Source organism: Emys orbicularis, chromosome 22 (assembly GCF_028017835.1).
Source record: "Emys orbicularis isolate rEmyOrb1 chromosome 22, rEmyOrb1.hap1, whole genome shotgun sequence".
Taxonomy (NCBI): domain Eukaryota; kingdom Metazoa; phylum Chordata; order Testudines; family Emydidae; genus Emys; species Emys orbicularis.
The window spans coordinates 13,184,314-13,204,357 of NC_088704.1; the positions used below are offsets into that span (position 1 = coordinate 13,184,314).

The window sequence follows — 20,044 nt, forward strand, 5'->3', positions numbered from 1 at the left end:
TTGCACCTTGGAGGACCGGGCGCAAGGAAAAAAGAGGTGCTCACCTGGAGGCCCGGGTTAAACAATAAATATTTTGCCCTGATCTAGCACCTTTACTCTGAGGCTCTCTAAGCATGTTACAGACATCCACTAGGCCTTGTCATAACCCTCCTGGGAGGCCGGTCAGTTTCATTACACATGCCCCCCCCCCCCCCCCCGCCCCCCAAAAAATGTTTAAAGACGGTCAAGGACAAAGGGAAGTACAAAGAAGCAGTGTGACTTGCCCAAGGCTTCGCAGCGACTCAGTGGCAGAGCTTCGAATAAAGCCGAGGCGGCCCAACTTTCTGTGCCCTACTCTAACCACTACTCCTGCCACTGAATTTCAGGGCCGATAACTGCAGTAATGATGGAAATAGGCCCATTTCTATTATTAACAAATGGAAACTTCACTCACCATCTTCGGTGGTGATGGGACATTGAGCTGGAAGAGTTCCCTTTGGTTCTTGGGGTAAGTAGGAGGGGAGCAGGAGCTGCGGTTATTCTACCCCCTCCATCCACCCTCCCTCTCATTAGCCCCATAAATAGGGCTAGCAGCTAGTTTCATGTGTAAGAGCAACCCCGCTGGTTCCCTCTAAGGGCAGCTGTGACACAATCAGCCCATGTCCACTGTGATTTCAGCTGCAATATCAGATATTTAAGTTCTTTCTCCCTCACCCAATCATACCTCTGCTCTTACCTCCCCCTGAAACAACCCACTCCACACAGACTCAGGCACATAGGCTTTGTCTCTGTCTTTCCCTGGTAGGGCAATATAGGACGACTGACAGAGCGATTCAGTCCAAATGCAAACTACCACTGGCGTAGCACAAGTGACTCAGCAGTAATGACTCACCTCAGGTCCAAACCCTCCTGCTTCCACAGTACGTCCATCAGCTGGATCATCTGCAGAGTCAGCATGTCCTGACGGAGATCTGGTCAGACGTTACAGATGAAGACAGAGTTCTATTTCTCCCATTTCCCCCTCCTACTCAGCTTCAGCAGACGCTCTCTTGAGAGCATATGCATATGGAAGATGCATTTGCCATATTTCTCACTTTCTATAGCTGACCATTAGGGGGCACCTGCATACAGCAGAGTTTCCCACTGTCACTGCAATTGGGCCTGGCAGTGTTAGAGCCTTCCCTTTCCCCGGAGCGGGACAGGTTTGTCTATTGCCAATGGCTCTGTTCCCATGGCTCTGTCTCTGGCATTTCAGAAAGCCTCTCTCTGAACAGGTATAGCTGAAATCACTGAGCCTCCATGAGCCAAAATACAGTATGGCAGGACCCCCTTGCTACAGCAACTCCTACTGGCAGAGGCTGGGATAGGAATACCTGAAAGCTCTTCCAGGCCTAGCGCTCCTTCCCCATTCCCAGTAGTGACTCCTGCTAAGGAGGCTAGGGCTCCCGCGCAGCTCCAGCCTCATTCCTTATAGCGACTGGGTCTATGGAGCTGCAAGGAGGTCTGACTGACAGAGCTGTGCCTGGCGACTGTTTAGATTAAGAGCCTGTTAGATCTCCATCGGAAATCCTGCTGTCAAAGCCTCAGTCTCCTTACCTAACTGATCCAAGCCCCAGCCCATTTACTGCATGTGAATGTTTTATACCCATTAATGCCCCCTGGCGCGCAGAGGACCAGAACTCGCAGGACTTACCGTCTCCATTTTTGAAAATGATGCCCACTCCCCTTCCGCCTGCTTCTTCGTTATTAAACACAATCCACAACGGCTTCATCTTGGAGTCCATAAAAGTGCAGTGATCCACACTAGAGAAAAGGAAGAAACCTTTCATCAGTCAGGGTCTCTTCCAGGGGTGAAAGTAATTTACAGAATTTACCAGTACTGCCAGAATCCTGAGGAGGTGTGGCCTCATCTGGAAGAGGCGTGGCCTCAACTGGACGAGGCGGGGCCTCTCGAGATTTAAAGGCCCTGGGGCACTGGCTGTGGCTGGGAGCCCCAGGGCCTTTAAATCAACCAGGGGCTCCCAGCTGCAGAGGTGGCTGGGAGCCCCTGGGGCTCAGGGGCAAATTAAAGGGCCCAGGGCTCGGCCGCCGCGGAGCCACGAGCCCTTTAAATCTCGTCCCCAGCCTGGCTGCTGGAGCTGCGGGTGGGATTTAAAGGGCTCTGGAATCCCCGCAGCGGCGGGGAGCTCTGAGCCCTTTAAATCCCGGCCTCAGCCCGGCTGCCAAGCCGCGGGCGGGATTTAAAGGGCTCTGGGCTCCCTGCAGCGGCGGGGAGCCCAGAGCCCTTTAAATCCCTGCCGCGGAAGCCGGTGCGGTCCGGCACGGCGTACTGGCTCTAGCCGGTACGCCGTACCGGACCGTACCAGCTTACTTTCACCTCTGGTCTCTTCCCGCTCGGACATGGGGAGTGGAGCCTCATATGCAAAACCAGCTGCAAATGCTCCTAACAAACAAGTGACTAGCACTGGTGGGAGGGAAAGATCAGGAAAGCCAGCGATCTAGGCTCTTCTTCCGAACAGAAATGCAAAAACCACATGGCAGTTAAGGGCATGGAGCACCAATCCTCCTTACCAAACTTCAGCAAGAATAACGGTGGGGTTCAGGGGGCACTGGAGATTGGAAAGTGCCTCGAGATAGGTCTCCTGCTTCATGCACACATGCATCATCTCCTTGGCTTGTGGTTTGGTGGCCTTCTGAGAGCTCACTTTAATGAAGTCATTCAAGGCTTTCATTTTATTAAGTGCTTCCCCCTGACACAGACAGAGGAAAAAAATTAAAGCAAGAAACCTTGCTTATAGGGCCACCTGGGAAAGTAGGGCTGGCTTCATTCTTGTCTCCCCCTAGTGAACACTGGCTACACACAGCACGTTTGGTGGTGGCTGCCCGAGGGAAGTACAGAACTTGGTTAGCAGGGATGTTGGCAAAGCAGCGTAGGGACTCAGTCCTGAAATCGAGGGTCAGTGTGGAGGCCCAGGAGTGCAATAAGAGAGAGGGCTGTGGGTTAGGCGAGAAGGGCGCTGGCAGAGCTGCGTAGGGGTCCCAGGACTGGAACAACACACATGGTGTGGATCAAGACTGACATGCATTGGCTAGTTCTGCTGACAATCCTATGGGTCCTTCCCTAATCTATCTCTTCCTCTTTATCTAAGGTACTTCCATGGCCCATCACCACAGTACCTGAGCACCTCACAGTCTTTAGCGTATTGATCCTCACCACAGCCCCGGAGGGACGGCAGCGCTATTATCCCCATGTTACAGATGGGGAACTGAGGCACAGCAAGGGCTAAGTGGCTTGCCCGAGGTCACTTGAATCCACATCTCTCAAGTCCTAGGCTCGTGCCCTGCACCCTCCTTCCTCTCTCGTAAGCACTAACATTTCATCCAGAATTTAAATAAATAAAACAATAAAACTATCCCATGTTCACCATGAACTGAACAATGCAGCTTCATCAGAGCACCAGCCAAGAGGGCAGTGCCCCATCGCCCTCTACGTAGGGGAAGTTACCAAACCCACTGGGGGGGGGGGGGGAGGGAGAGAGAAGAGATTTAACGTGTCTTTATCCTGCAGTATAACTGAGGGCTTCTGGTTGTGCGCAAGCGCCTCTCAGGAGCTAAAGTTTATGCCGTGTGTCACCAGAGAGGTAAGTGATTTGCAATCACATCTTGGCTTTGGCCTATGACCTGGCTATCACAGTCACATGCCCACTCCTGGGACAGCTGTGTCCAACAGTCACAGATAATGCTTTGCACTTTTACAGCCCGTCAGCCCGTGGCTGAAACCCAGATTTGTAAAGTGCTTAAATAATCCCTACCTGGGGAAAGTGAAGCGCAGAAAGTCACGGCCCTAAATCAGACAGTGAGTCAACAGCAGAACCAGGAACCGACACAGGAGATCTGACTCAGTCCCCACTAGTGAACATTGCATTGCACTGCCCTGCTGGTCCATTCTGGACCAACCCAGCTGGAAGGACTGCAGCTTCACTTCTAAACCTCGTGGATTGTGTGTGTGGTGGGGAGGGACGTGAGCAAAACTGCACATGAAGGGGAACTCTGGGTCTAACACCCCATAAAGAAAAGAATTATCGCTGTCAGTCTGATGTTAGTCAGTTATACAGACTAAGTCCCTTGGGGCAGGGAGCATCCTTTTGTTCAGTGTCTGCACAGCGCCTAATACAATGGGCTCCAGGCTGGGGACTTATCAGTTGGAAGCGACAGAGAAGGAGAAAGACCTGGGTGTATTTGTTGATCACAGGATTACTATAAGCCAGAGAGCTGCCAGTGTGATGCAGTCCTCGGACACATCAGGCAAGGTATTTCCAGTGGAGACAGGGAAGTGTTAGTACCATTATACAAGGCACTGGTGAGACCTCATCTGGAATACTGTGTGTAATTCCGGTCTCCCATGTTTAAGAAAGATTCATTCAAACTGGAACCGGTGCAGAGAAGGACTACTAGGATGATCTGAGGAACGGAAAACCTACCTTATAAGAGAAGAGAAAGAGCTTGGCTTGGTTAGCCTAACCGAACGAAGGCTGAGGGGAGATAGGATTGCTCTTTATAAATATATCAGAGGGATAAATACCAAGGAGGGAGATTTGTTATTTAAGTTAAGCTCCAATGCTGGCACAAGAACAAATGGATATAAACTGGCCATCAACAAGTTTAGGCTTGAAATTAGACGAAGGTTTCTAACCATCAGAGGAGTGAAGTTCTGGAACAGCCTCCCAAGGGGAGCAGTGGGGGGGATAAAACATCTAACTAACTGCAAGACTGAGCTTGATAAGTTTATGGAGGGGATGGTATGGTGGGGCTGCCTATGATGGCATGTAGCTGATCTGCGACTGCTAGCAGCAAATATCTCCAACGGCCGGTGATGGGACATTAGATGAGGAGGGCTCTGAATTACTAGAGAAAATTGTTTCCCAGGGGTCTGGCTGGTGGGTCTTGCCCACATGCTCAGGATCTAACTGAACACCATATTTGGGGTCGGGAAGGAATTTCCCCCAAGGTGAGATTGGCAGAGACCCTGGGGGGTTTCGCTTTCCTCTGCAGCATGGGGCACAGGTCACTTGCAGATTTAATCTAATGTAAATGGTGGATTCTCTGTAACTTGATGTCTTTAAATCATGATTTGAGGACTTCAGTAACTCAGCCAGAGGTTAGGGGCCTATGTCAGGAGCAGGTGAGGTTCTGTGGACTGCGATGTGCAGGAGGGCAGACTAGATGATCATGATGGTCCCTTCTGGCCTTAAAGTCTATGAGTCTGTGACTAAGGCTCCAAGGCACTACAGCAATACAAATAAATCTTTAAACACTAACGGACGACATGCAGCTGTGAGCAGGGGACAGTCGGCTCCTGCCTGAGAGCAGCCCTTACCTGCTTCATTAGAACTTTCATATGGTAGTTGCTGCCTCTGCAATAGGCCTCCAAAATCAGGCCAAACCGGAGGGCGACTGCAGGGACGTGCATCTCTGACCTACAGAAAGAGGGAGATTAAAGCTCGCCTGACTCTCTGCAGCTAGTGACTAGTTCTCTTGTTCACACCAGCACAGGAAAAATATTATTAATGGCTCCATTTAGATTCCTTTTATGTAACAGAGAAAAAAAACTCCAGAGGGTTCTAAAGAAAACTTCATCGCCTGAAGCCACGAGCCTTCTTCCTGGATGACTAACTTGTTAAGCATTCCTTTCGGAGAACCACCTCAGTGTTCTGGCCTGGAGGAGCCTGAGACTGCTGATCCTGGGTACCCAGCCTGAGTCATCTTAAAGGAGCCTGATTTTCAGAAAGTGCTGAGCATCTGCCTTCTGAAAAGCAGGCCCCTGTAGGGCACCCAGTGGAAGAATCCCCCAGTCACCAAATTTGGGCATACACTGAGATGTGTCTAAAGCTTCATGGGGAGCGGAGAGTGGAGGAGGGAAAGTGTGCCCTGAAAATGCAACTTTTACATCAGGATCACCAACGTACATTACCAGTGCAAGCTAAACTGATACAAGCCAGAGTTAAACCGATAAAAGTGTGTCCACACACAAGGTTTAACTAAGTCAGTGCAACATCATACCTCTTGTTAAACTAGTGCAACTTTGGGTGTGGATCAGGCCTGGTCTGTCCCAGAATGTTTAGAATCTCAGCAATCTGGAGTCTAAAAATATATCACCATCTTGCCTCTCAGATTCCAGGGTGAGTTTGCCACGCTGGCAGTTAGAAATAACAAGTAAAACTGTCAAAAGCATCTAAATTGACTTAGAAGCCTCAGTCTCCTGGGAAATCAACATGTCTTAAGCTCCCAAGTCACTAAGGTACTTCTGAAAATTGTACTCAACATCTTTTTACTTGTCAAAGGAGTCCCATTTGATATGGAATCAGCAAGAGAAGAAACACAGAAGACCCTGGGATGCCATTTTTACAGTCACATTCAGAGTCAGAACAGCACTCCTGGAAGTCTGACAATCATAGAAATACTTCACTGAAAGAGACTGGGTAAGAAGTATCAATAGCCTTTCAATACATGCATTGAACCCACACACACTCTCTCTCTCTCTCTCTCTCTCTCTCTCTCTCATATACACACAATCCTGCACAATCAGGATTTCAGTAAATGCTGGTTTTACTTGGTTACCCAGGCAGAGTCTGAAATAAGGTTGCTCTTTACCTGAGATGCCAGAACAGGAAGTGTCCTATTTTGCGATTGGCTAAAGCTCTGTCCAATAGGAACTTGGTTAATTCACAGTCTAAGTAGGATTCATACTTGAGCACCTGGACGAGCTGCAGCAGATACTGGAACAATTCGTCATCTCTGGGGAAGGAAAAGGAAGATCAAAGACGACATCACCCTGGCTGCATCAATTGTACTTATGTGTACAGAAGAGGCTCAAGCATTTGCCCATAATCCTCCTCTGCCACCCTACAGCCAATCAGAAAGCAGCTCAACAGCTTCCCCCCATGGTGTGTACTTACGTCAGCTTTTTTAATGAGTTGATCGTGAAAGAACCAACATAGCGATCAGGGAAGCTAAAATCCAGCAGCTCCAGGGCATTCAGGACAGGCAGCTCCGGCCAGGACTGGAGTAGGGAGATCATCTGCAAGGGCGAGAACGAGATGTGGAACAAGGAGTCAGAAAGGAAGAGGAGACAATGGAGGGGGCAGCATCTAAGCCATCAAGAGAGGCTGATGCAAGGAGCCAGGCCTTGAGCCTGGAACACTTTACTAACTGAAAAGGTTGCATTTGTTTTGGCCTTGGCAGCTGAGTATGCTCTTGTGGGGCAAGGACAGTTTTCATCTGTCTCTTGTATAGCACCCAGAGACTGCAAAGCCCAGAACACAGCAGAACCTTGACTCTGTCAGAGATGGTTATGGGGAGTTCACCACAACTGCGGTGGGGCCAATGTCTCATTGGACCCAATGGAACCGGGAGCCAGCTCCCCAAGTCCCAACCCAAAAGCCCTACAGCATATACTGCCTGCACCATAACAGAATCCACAAGCTCTGGGATCTCAGGACCTGAAGGGGCTGGGGACACCCCGATGCGCCTGTGCACAGAGCAAAGGCCGATGGAAAAGGAAAGACAAAAGCAGCCGCGCACTGTCCCCTGCTTTCCAACTGGGATCCCCAGAGTCTGTAATCTGGGCTGGCTGCTTGACCCATAGTCCTCACCCACCCCTGCCTCACCTGGGCAACATCCTCATGTTTGTTCCACTTGGTGATGATGAGGAGCTTTGCCAAGGCCTCTGGGTACTGGTCCCGGATCTCGAACCTCATCTTCCACACCAGGTCCTTCTCATGCTCGTAGAGTTCGGTGTGGCTCCTCCGCTCCAGGATCTCCCTCAGCTGCTGCTTCTGCTCACAGGAACGTATGGGGCTCAGTCTGAATCTGAAATGGCCTGGCAGTTCGCTCTGTTCCCTGGGAGATGCTGCAAGGCTGGGCCCCAGGGGGAGCTATTAGGGTGCACAATCCAAGTGGGGAGGGGAGCCAGGATGGACACAGCTTGTGGGGCCCCCTCTCCCAGGAAAGCCAGGCCCATGCAGAGCTGAGGGCAGCTGGGTGAGGAGGGGGCGGGTCTCCCAGGAAAGGCACCCAGGGAGTCCCATGTGTGCAGTTCCTTAGGGAGGGCCTGTCAGACCTGGATGATGCCAGACACTTACCTCCTCTGGATCCTCTGGAGCGGCGCGGGTGTAGTCTCCGTTCCTCCCCAACTCCAACAGCTGCAATACAAGTACAGGCTAAGTGAAGCGTCTGCCTTCATCTTCTTCACAGCCCACCTTCCCTTTATGCCCACCGGGGAGCCCGCTCTTCAGCTACTCTTCATGAGAGCCCAGCGAGTTCCCAAGCCCTCCAGAGCAGAACCATGCCCTGACGACAGTTCGGCAGCAGGAGAGTCGGTAGTGATCAGCCATGCAGTTCTGCTCTCACCACCAGGGGTCACTGCACCAAGCAGGAATAAGAAGGTAGAGAAATGGGCAAGAGGGCAGCAGTCATGCAAGCCAAGGGTTCAAGTCCCTCTGGGAGAATGGCGCGCCTGTCAACGATGGCAGAGATGTGAGGCACAGCCACGCTCAGTGACGTCCAAGATAACACAAACCATTCCCTCCAGAGCAATAACAGTGATGGATTCTTGGAAGTGCTCCGGCCAAGCGGATGGTTTTGTACAAGCTGCCACGGGTGGTGACACAGTCAGTTATGAACGTGTCTGCAGGGAATTATCCACCTCTTCCAGCAAGAGCAGAATTCCCGCTTCCTTTTCTGGAACGGACACAGCCTCTCCTGGAGCTGTTTCCACTCCAGATGGCTGGTCAGTGGAAATGAGCAATAGATGTAGCTTTCTCATACCACATTTTCAGTTATCAGTGAGTGCTGGCCAGCTGGGAGCTCTCTTACAGCACTCATTTTCCCTTATGTCTCTCTTCCCTCCTTTCCACAAACCTCATGCCAAGACACAGGCTTTTTCAGAAACCTGTCCTTCTGTAAACACTGCAGCATTCTGGGCCCTTCACTCCTGACCTGCAACTGCCCATCTGCAGTTTTACTCTCATTTGGAATCAGGCAGTTTTGCATTAACAAGCTTCCACTAGTGATCGGGAAACTCTTCCTTTTTGAGCAAAGCCACTTCAGATAATCTGAGGTCGTCAACAGAGGAAGCCCAAAGTTCTGATCCAGTTGAAACGCAGGCAGAGCTCCCTTTCCACCACAGCTTGCAAAGTTCGTAAATCTGTCTGCGGACAAATGCTCATAGAATAGAATCATAGAATATCAGGGTTGGAAGGGACCTCTAGAGGTCATCTAGTCCAATCCCTTGCCCAAAGCAGGACCAACACCAACTAAATCATCCCAGCCAGGGCTTTGTCAAGCTGGGCCTTAAAAACACCTTTAAGGATGGAGATTCCACCACCTCCAGGGAACCCATTCCAGTGCTTCACCATCCTCCTAGTGCTTCACCACCTCTCTACGGAAAGCAGATTTTCTGGGCCTTAGATGGGACTGATTGACTGACAGGCTGGACCCACCCTAGTGTGTGTTGCGATAGGAACAAAGCTTTCAATTAGTCCTTGGCAGCTACCTGCATCCAGCCCTTCTATGCTGCTCTATGGGACACTTTCTATAGGCCAGGAAGCACGGTGACCCATCCGGAGAGATGCCCTGCCCTTTACCTGCTCGAAGGATGGGTAATACACAGGATGGAGTATGACGCTGGGGAAGCAGATGACCAGGGCTGCTGCGCTCTCCGTGTTGGGGTTGCTCTGGACTGTGCCCATGGGGTTCAACAGCTCCCCTTTCTCATCTGAAAAAGTAAAAAGATCCTCAGGCTGGATTCCCAAAGCTCAGTGAAGGGAGGTGGGAAGGCAGCGTGAGACTTGGCCGCATGACCCAGCAGACAGGGCCCTGGACTGGGACTCAGGAGACCCGAGTTCTAGTCTCAGCTCTGACACTGATCTGCTGTCTAGGGTAGGGCATGTCTCCTCAGTTCCCTGTGCCCTGTTTCCCCTCCCAGCCTGCTGTGTCTGGTCTCTCTAGCTTGTGAGCTCATCTGGGCAGAGTCCGTCTCTCATGACATGTGCACCAGGTGCACAGCACAATGGGCCCTAATCGGGGTGGGGCTTCTAGGTGCTACTGTAACACAGAGACTTAACAACAGTCATACCAGCTGGCAGAGAGTGTCAGTAAAATACAAGAACTCTTGCTCCTTCTGTGCTTCTAAAAGGAGATGCCGCTCTTGCCCCTCCTGTGCTCCCTCCCCACTCCGATGGAGGAGACCACAGCTGTGGTACCTGGAAATGACGACCACATGTGCAGGCAGCACTCTCCTGTTTTCAGCTGGTCCTTGTAGTCAAAGAGCATGACGTTCACCCAGGCTATTGGGCAGTCCTGCAAGGGGAACAGGGCGATTGAACCAGATGTAGTGCCAGGAGCTGGCTGATGGGAAGAGGAGGGTTAGCAAGGGAGCAAGGGCAAAACAGGCCCCCCCAAAATGTCAAGAAATAAACCCTCCCCCCAACAGCCCTCAGAATCTCCACATCCAGCACCTGAAGCAGGTAAACGTACACCCGACACTATATAGTACCCATTGCACCCAGCCCTGGGGTGGAACCAGCAGCTTTTCAACAGCACATAGAACATTACGCTTCAGTTTAGGGCAAGAAGAGCACTTGAAACTGCAGGGGGGGATTTAAGAAGGCAGAATGTAGTTACTGGAGTTGGAATTTGGCCACACAGATGAGACTGAAATGCCTACACTTGTGGGAAGTCCCATGAAATCTTGATCACACGTGTCAAGGACTTTAGAGTAGGGGTTATCTTGCAGCACAGCTCCTCCTAGCACTACCCTGAAGCACTGCTAGTGCAGACTTAGAAGGGAGAGCACCACCACCACCTCTTTCTGTGGGTTTTCTCTGGAGGTCTCCCATCCAAATACGGACCATGTCCAACCCTGCATGGTTTGAGAGATCTGCCAGGATCACAGCACAAGATGGCATTAATAGATTCACTAACAGCTTTAGAGAGAGAAGGTGGGGGAGGTAATATCTTGTATTGGAGCAACTTCTGTTGGTGAGAGACACCAGCTTTTGATCTTGCACAGAGCTCAGGTCTGAAGAAGAGCTCTGTGTAAGCTCGAAAGTTTGTCTCTCTCACCAGCAGAAGTTGGTCCAGTACAACATATGACCTCACCCACCTTGTCTCTCTAATATCCTGGGACCGACACGGCTACAACAACACTGCATTGTTAATAGCTTTGTCTTTTTCATGGTGTAGTGTAGCGACAATACTTGGTTACCTACACACCTGGAGAACCCCTGGGTTTCCAACAAGGCCTTCCAACCCTAACTCCGTAGCACTCTCTTACCATTACAGTTGGCTACTTCGTGTATTTCTACAGCTCCCTCTAAGCCACTTTAATACAGGGACCAGTTCAGTTCAGTAAATATGGATTCAGAAACCAGGAGGTGCAGATAAAGCCAGGTATATCTGATCAAGAGGGAGAGGGGGGTTGTTGTTGTTGTTTAATAAAGGAGAAGGGACGGATTGCTTATCTTTTAATATAACAATTAGCACTTTCTCAAAGCACTTTGCAAAAGGTGGCAAAGTATAAATAACCTCATTTTACTGATAGGGAAAATCGGCACAGAGACAGTGGCAGAACCAATAATAAAACCCATCTCTCCCGACTCGCAGTCTGGTGCTCTGCCCATTAGACTACACTGCCTTCTTGAAATTCCACTGGTGAGCTGAGTTTGTTTGCACTCAATTCTTCAACAAAACAGTTTGGTCAATACGGCAGAACCAGCATTTAGCAAGACTTGTCAGAAGCCACCATGGTCTAAGAGCAAACTAACACAGAAACTGATCTCCCAAAAGGGTGGCTGGGGACAGATCTCAGATGAAATTATCAGCACAGCCAGAAAGGGAAATTTCAGTACAAATGTGCGCATACACACAAAGGGGGCATCTATCAGATTTAAAAGGAGCCATGATAAGCCCTTTACATCCTCCCACTGACACATTCTAAAGAACACACTAAGGCTTCGCTAGCAGTCCTGGCAAAGGGATTTTTAATTCATTGGAAAGGCGGGGAAGTCAGCTGTTTTCCCAGAGTAATAAACATGAATCACTTCTGACTGACCTCTCACAATCTCCAAGCCCCTTTGTTGATTTAGTCAGACTCTGGGTAGCTTCAGCATGATCACCTTTGCAACATTAGCTTCTAGTCCACAATGAGAAGCCAAACAACAACAAAAGTCCCTATCAAAACACATGGTGGAGGCTGCCAAAGCACAAAGTGAGATACTTAGTGGATAAGGTCCAGAAAGCAATGACTCAACATCATCTATATAAGGGCAGAAATAGCTTTGGCATGACTCAAAGAGGAAAGAGAGCAAATCAGAAAAACACTAGTCATTCGACTCATTCCTGTAAGCATGCCGGTTCGCCTCTTTTCTTGGTAGTAAGTGATTTAACCTCACCTTCCTGCTTCTGGACAGTCCAGAGAGACCAACGCGCTCTCCAGCTAGTTCATGCATTGCATCTCAGAACAGTTACAATGCTATTAGCAAACAAGAGGCTGACCAGGGACCGTGCTAGACAATGGGAAAGGTCGTGGTACAAGGCTGGGAGTTTCAAAAGAATTTAAAGAAATAGGGCGCACTGAATTTCAGTGATGGTCTAGATATTACTTAGTCCTGCCCTGACTGCAGGGGACTGGACTAGATGACTCAAGATCCTTCCACTCCTACGATTCTATGAAATTTGGGCCCCTAACGGACTGCAGCATTTGAATGACTCGGGTTTTATTTGTACTGTGGTAGCACCCAGAGGCCTCAGTCAGGGATCGGGGCTCCACTGTGCTAGCCATTGGTTCCCACACTTAAAAAACAGTCTCTTCTTCAAAGTGCTTCAATCTCAGGCCTCCCTGCAAATGGGACCCCTGCACCTGCACGGAGCCCTGTTAGCATCAATCCATTGTGCCCACAAGGAGCCCCATCAATGCCAACATGGCTCTGTGCAAGCACAGGGGTCCCATTTCCAGGGAGGCACTTGCAGGACTGGGGCATCAGGAAGACTTTATAATCAAACAGCATCAACCCTCTGCTTTTCTGTCCTTTTGCGAAGGCGGCCTGATGAACCCTGCATGCCTCTGGTTCTCAGCTTCGGGACTGTGCCTATGTTTTCATGGAGGTTGCAAACTTTTGTACAGAATCGAAGCATTTGCGTAGAAACAAAAGTGTTTCTTGCCCTTTGGGGGTCGTTAAGAAAACTTTCCAAAGGGAAAGAGCTGGAGGGATTAAGTTTACTGACTAGATAGTACCAGGGAATGTGCAATTCCTGGGTGCAGAGAATATGCTTTTGGATATATAATATTATGAATTTAAATGATCACATTCCTGTGCACTGGCTGTAAATGCTGCATTTGGCCTCAAATGGGACAACAGACTTTACCCTGGGTCTTCTCACTTGGGGCTGAAATAGCATCATGCATACTTGAATACAGGAGGCTGAGGATTCTGAGAGATGGGGATCACAGGAGGGTCGTTTTGGGGTGCAGGAGATGAAGGTGAAAGAACAAAAAGAGCTCGCAAAGTGAATTTGAGCACCACGGGCCTTCCCTTCTGTTGCTTGCACCAAACAGCCTCCCTGACCGTGTCTGTACTTCCCTGCTTGTCCAGCCCATTTCAAATGTCGCCTGAAAACACATCTTTTCTGCTCCCTGCTTATGCCTCTTGTTCTCTAGCTCTGCACAGGGTTTGTTCTCACTCCCCCTGGGCTGTACACTGGTTCCTTACAGAGTTTGTTCTCTTCCCCCACTCCCTTGGCGGTAAACTAGCTGTACACAGGGTTTGCACGAAAGACATTACTATAGAGAAGAACCATCACAGAATGAGGTTTAACCTCAGCTACAAATGAGGAAGCCCTGGAATGCAGAGAAAGGGAAATGAACACAAATAATTCCCCTTTCTTTGCAGTTAAATATAGAGTAAATATTAATATTAAATATGAATTTCCTCTTCCCTCCCTCCCCCGAGCAGTTACAATGGAACAGCTCCATAGTCATGGCAGCCATTCCCCAATTTCCTGCTCCCCTTGGAGCAGTTACAATGGGACAGCCCATCGTACCGGTACCCGTTCCTGAACTCCCCAACCTCCTTGGAGCAGTTGCAATGGGACAGCCCATCATGGCAGCAGCTTTTCTACTGGCTGAAGTTCCCTCTTTGAAATGCAAGAGTCCTATGTGTTTAGCTCAATGCTGCTTCCGCTGCCACACAGAGCTGGTGAGACTGGCCCAGCACCCACCCCAGCCCCTCCCGGGCCTCACTTACAGCTTTCTTGGATTTTTTCTTGGTGGATCGTGCCTTCTTGGCCTTCTCGATGACAGCGTAGAGGGCGAAGCAGAGCCGCGCCATGCGGGGCAGGTCGCAGATGCTAATGTCAAAATCCAGCCTCTGTTTCCACACCGGTTCCGAACACACATTCACCTCGGCGCTCGACACCATCTTACAGAGCATCTCATTGCCATGGTAAAGGCCTGCCTGCACCACCAACTGAGAAAGAAGAGTGCATTGGGATCACAATGTCCTGAGCTCTTCGCTCAGGGGGTGTGGTTAGAACGGGGCCAGGATTGGGAGCCAGGACTCCTGGGTGCTATTCCCATCTCTTGCCACGGTCTCTCTGTGAGCCCTTGGTCAAGTCCCTTAACTTCTCTGTGTGTCAGCGTACTGACCTATACAGTTAATATGATCTCTTCCTACCTCACATGTGGGTTGTCCGATTTAATTAATGATTGCAACGTGCTCATTTAATCCACTAGTAAGCTTGTACTACAGGTCCCTTTCTGTGCCCGATCAACAGAGGAGATGAGTCTGTTACAGGCTTGGCTACTGAGCCTGACTATTTAGCTCAAGCTGTAGGCACTCATGTCTCTCTCTCTGGAGGTCACCAGATCAATTCCCAGTGTGTTGGATAAGATGGCTGCTATCACCCTTCCTAGAAAGCACATGCTGCCCACATATATGTAATGTTTGGAACTCGGGGGTGTCAATTCAGTGCTGGTAAAAGGCATCAGATCAACAGCCCTGGAGAATTAAATCCTGTTAATCCCAGGACAGGTACCACATGAGCAACAGTGGTACAAGCTGTCCTTTGCCAGTATGCCTTACCCAGGACCCAGAGAGACTCTCCTCTATAGCGAAATTTAGGCTGATGTTTTCTTAGGAGCATTGAAATTCAGTGGGAGTTGGGTGCTTAATTGCCTTAGGTTGGAATTTTCAGAAGCACCTGGGTAATTTAGAAGCACAATTCCCAGTGCAAGTCAACAGGGAATTGTGCTCCTAAATCACTTAGACACTTCTGACGAGCCCTCCCTTGAATCTCCACATTCCACTGAGTCATTGGCCTTTCTGCTGAGCCTGCCAACACGGATGCCAATTGCTGCTGCTGTTTTTTTTCTGGTGTGGACATGCTGGGTAAAGTTTTCAAAAGGGCCAAGTGACTTAGGAGCATAATTCCCATTTTCAAGTGACTTCAGCATTTAAGAGACTGCTTTTGAAAATGGGATTTAGGCCCTTATGAAAAGTGTACCCCTTGTCACAAGACATGACTGCCTTGACTGAGACCCAGGCAAGTGAGGTGCTCTCTCTTATCGGAACAACTTCTGTTGGTGAGGGAGAGAGAAGCTTTTGAGCTTTGTCCTTCTGGGACTGACAAGGCTACAACTATACCGCATACAAGACTGAGACCAAGTCACTCATTTCACACCAGCCCCCAAAGAGCTGCCAGCTGGGAATGACGTTGGAATTGTTTTTATACCAAAGATACAAAAATACTATAAATTAAAATCCAACAGCAGTAAAGCCAATCGGTGGGAACATTTAACGAATCTTAACTGCTGAAAGGCTAGACAGGCCCAGATGAGGAAACCGGACCATGCCCCGTAGGGAAAGCAACCAATAAGAAATGGACATGGGCTTATGCCAAGGGAGAAGCAAATTAATAGCACTGGGGAGGATGTGTAGAACTGGCTTGGATGCAGAACAAACCCCAAAGCACATTGGCAGTGGTTAGTTATCCCCCTTGAAATGCCTCTGCATATGAAACTCTATTTCTGGCATTTGCAAGTCTCCATATGGCTAAATGCATCAGCCCTCACTTCTCCTCTCTCCTGCCTGGACCTTATCACAGAACAGGAAAGAGACCTCTTCCTAGCCCATGCCATCCCTCCTGCTGCATGTTCATCCAGGCACTAGAAATCACCTCTAGTCAGGATCCCCTGCACACTCTGGGAGACACTTTCAGCGAGGCAACAACATCTATATCTGACACATTCAGGCACCATTCTCTGCCTCCTTTATCCTCATTTGCCAGATCTCAGGGGTCCCACTCCATTTGTTGCCTGCCCCATTCTGTTAGCAAGTCTTCTGCTTCCCAGGGCCTATTCTCTTTCCATTCCCCTATTGCTCCCCTATGCTGGGGCCACCTCCCGTTCCTCTGCCCTCACCCCCCTCACACAGCCCTAGTTCTTCCTCCTTTGTTGGTCTCCAGCACTTCTGCATCTCCGTTGAGGTGAGGTCACCGCAGACGAGCAGCTAGGCTCAGTACTCAGAAACTCTTGCAGCTCAGGCTTCTAAGAATGTGCCGCTCGCTCAGCGAGCTGCTGGCTAACAAGTTCCCTTCTCCTTCCTGTTGTGAAGCTTTTTAGAGGTCGCCCTAAAGCTGAATGAAGGACAATGCAGCAAGGAGTCATGTGATCTCAGGCCTTTGATCCCTGTCGTCTTTCACACAAGCGGTAAGCAACCAGATGCAAAAAACCAAACAACCCACACCCAGCCCGCACCTACCTTCATCCTCTCATCTGCATTCACCTTACTGCCTTGCACCAGTTCAATGTAAAAAGGCTGATTAAGGGACCAGAGAGACTCGTGAGTTGGCTAGAAAGGGCAGAGAGAACAGAACTTAAGTTAGCACATGGACCAGAATGAAGACCAACCTGCAGTCTCTGTGGCAAGGAGACAGGCTGGTGCCTCCCAGCAGCAGAGCCCCTCATCGCCACTTGCTCCCCTGGGATGTATTGTACCCACCTTAGAGATGGGGAAACTGATCCAGGACCAAATTCAGCCAGAGTAAGTGGGTGGATCTCCCACTGTAACAGTAATACCTAGCACTTCTATAGTGCTCCTCAGCAAAGGTCTTTATGGAGATGTTCAGTATCAATTTCCCCATTGGGAACTGGGGCACGAGAAGGTGAACTGACTAACCTGGCTGGTTAGAGGCTGAGCCAGGAATAGAACCCAGTTCTCCTGCACCCCAGTCCAGGGCAACACAGCAGCCAGTGGACGCTGCTCATGCCAGGGCTGAATCTGGCTCAGAGAAATTAAGGAATTAATCCAAAGCCAGAGTGACAGTCAGGGTGAGAGCTGGGATCAGAATGCTGGAGTTCCTGGCTCCCTGACCTGTGCTCAGACTATTAACCCTGGAAATAGGGATGGAGAGGTGCCCCCATGGCGGGCATAGGGAGTCACTCCCATTTGGACCTCAGGATCTCCGATAGGAAAGAGGAGGTTACTTACCTGTAACTAGAGGTTCTTTGAGATGTGGTAGCCCTATTTGTATTCCAAACGTGGGCACACATGCGTGCCATGCGCCTGAGTCTGCAAGGTTTTCCTAGCAATGTCCATTGACCCGCACGTGCGTCCTGCGTCCCCTCATGCTCACAGCCAAGTGTATAATAGGTCGTATGGGTCAATATCTCTCCCATATCCCTCTTACCACTGAGTAGTCCAGTCTGCATCACAGCAGCTGGAGGGCGGGTATTGGAATACTGATAAGGGCCACACATCTTGAAGAACCTCCAGTTACAGGTAAGTAACCTCCTCTTCTTCGAGTGATGGTCCCTACATGGATTCCAAACACAGGTGAGTAGCGAGCAACAATCAGCGTGGAGATGGGTGCAAGAACGCGAGAGGAAGTGCAGTCCACAGTACGACACGGCTTACAGCAGCGTCCGCAGCCGCCGCTTGGGCGACGGAGTAGTGGGACATGAACGTGTGGACAGAGCACCAGGTTGCTGCACGACAGATGTCTTGCCAGGAGACATCTGCTAAGCAGGCTCGTGTAGAGTGCGCTGTGACTCCATCTGTTGGATAGCGTTGTAGCATGCGTGGATGCACCCAGAGACCCATTTGGAGATTCGTTGGGAGAAGAGGGATTGGCCCTTAGATCGGTCAGCAATGGCTACAAACAGTTTCGGCGATGTGTGAGAGGCATTGGTCCTGTGGAGGTAGAATGCCAAGGCACGGCGGACGTCGAGGGAGTGCAGGACCCTGTCTGCATGGGAGGCGTGCGGTTTGGGGCAGAACACAGAGAGGTGAATGCACTGATCTAGGTGCAACTCCGACACTACTTTTGGGAGGAATTTAGAGTGTGGCCATAAGGAAAATTTATCTGTGTGGAATACGGTGTAAGGGGGATCTGCCATCATGGCTGCCTGGTCACTGACCCGTCTAGCTGAGGTGATGGTGACCAAGAAAATGACCTTCATGGAGAGGTGGGAGAGCGGCTTGAAGGGTGGGCTCATGAGGGCAGAGAGAACAAGATTAAGGTCCCAAGGGGGTGGGGCTTGAGTACTGGCAGGAAGGCATTGAGTAAACCCTTCATGAAATCGACAGTGGTAAGACATATAAACACAGAGCCGCTGTCCACCAGCGGGGAGGGGGGAGGCACTGAGCGCTGTCAAGTGGACTTGTATAGAACTGAGGGAAAGGACTGACATTTTAGATCAAGAAGGTAGTCAAGGATGATAGGTATAGATATTGCATTCACTGGGTGGTGATGGCAGTGAGCCCGTGAGGTGAATCGTTGCCACTTAACTTAGCAGGCCCTGGTGGATGCCCTCCTGCTTTGGTTAAGGATGTGTCGCACCAGGGTGGAGCAAGCCCTAACTACCCTCAAGCTCCTAATACCAGGCCATGAGGTGAAGAGGGCCTGGGTTTGGGTGCCGAATCCAGCCCCGATCCTGTGTGAAGAGATTGGGAGTGTTGGGAGGTGGAGTGGTGTGTGGGTGGAGAGTCTGAGGTCGTCTGTGAATCAGAACTGGTGTGGCCAGAACAGGGCTAGACGTATTACGGTAGCTCGGTCCTGTTGGATCTTGTGGAAGGAGGGGAACGAGGGGAAAGGTGTAGCAGAGGTCCCCTATCCATGGGAGGAGAAGAGCGTCGCCCTGCACATTCTCAACTATGGCTCCCCTGGAACAATAAAGGGGCAGCTTTTGGGTTTCATGAGTGGCAAAGGGGTCCTGCCTTGGGGTGCCCCATTGGTGGAAGAGGTATCGGAATGGGATGTCATGTAACTTCCACTCGTGGGAGAGGTAGAGAGTCCTGCTGAGCGCATCTGCTAGGGCATTTTGGGTGCCTGGGAGGTACGTGGCTTGGAGCATCGCGTGGTGTTTGATACACCAGTTCTGAAGGTGGACGGATGTGAAGCAGTGGGTGGGAGACCGGGCGCCATTCTGCTGGTTGATGTACACGACCGTGGAGATATTGTTGGAGAGCAATTGAACGTGGCAAGACCCAATAATGGGAAGAAATGCCTGGCATGCTGTAACGATGCTGGCTTTGGTGGGACACAACTGAGTGTGCCAATTCAGGACAAATCACTTAAAGCAGGGCAGTTACAGCCCAAGGCTGGGGTTTTTCCACCTCTAAGGCAAACCAAACCAGCCAGACAGAGAGGACTTTGGTTTTACCCCACTTGCTAACGATAAGTCATACAAGCAATTCCCTTAGACACTCCAGTTTCTCAGTATCACCACCAGTGCCACTCGTTATGGGGATGAATGGTTATGAAAACCAATACCCCAGTCAAAGAAAAAAGGTTCTCCAGATCCCAAAGGACCAAGCCCCAGACCCAGGTCAATATACAAATTAGATCTTACCCACAAATCACGCTGTTGGCAATCCTTTAGAATCTAAAATGTAAAGATTTATTCATAAAAGGAAAAAGATATAGATGAGAGCTAGAATTGGTTAAATGGAAGCAATTACATACAGTAATGGCAAAGTTCTTGGTTCAGGCTTGTAGCAGTAATAGA

General features: G+C 50.1%; 1 protein-coding gene across 1 annotated transcript in view; it reads right to left on the bottom strand.

The window, feature by feature from the left end:
- PIK3CD (phosphatidylinositol-4,5-bisphosphate 3-kinase catalytic subunit delta) overlaps positions 1-20,044 on the bottom strand; it is a 69,416-nt gene that overhangs the window by 6,090 nt on the left and 43,282 nt on the right. Inside the window, exons 7-18 of the mRNA XM_065421195.1 lie at positions 16,797-16,886; positions 14,283-14,504; positions 10,242-10,338; positions 9,624-9,754; positions 8,121-8,180; positions 7,647-7,814; positions 6,936-7,057; positions 6,631-6,774; positions 5,357-5,456; positions 2,551-2,729; positions 1,673-1,782; positions 872-950 (exon numbers count right to left, since the gene is read on the bottom strand). Of these exons, the coding sequence (XP_065277267.1) occupies positions 872-950; positions 1,673-1,782; positions 2,551-2,729; positions 5,357-5,456; positions 6,631-6,774; positions 6,936-7,057; positions 7,647-7,814; positions 8,121-8,180; positions 9,624-9,754; positions 10,242-10,338; positions 14,283-14,504; positions 16,797-16,886 (1,502 nt within the window). The remainder of the gene's footprint in view (positions 1-871; positions 951-1,672; positions 1,783-2,550; positions 2,730-5,356; positions 5,457-6,630; positions 6,775-6,935; positions 7,058-7,646; positions 7,815-8,120; positions 8,181-9,623; positions 9,755-10,241; positions 10,339-14,282; positions 14,505-16,796; positions 16,887-20,044) is intronic.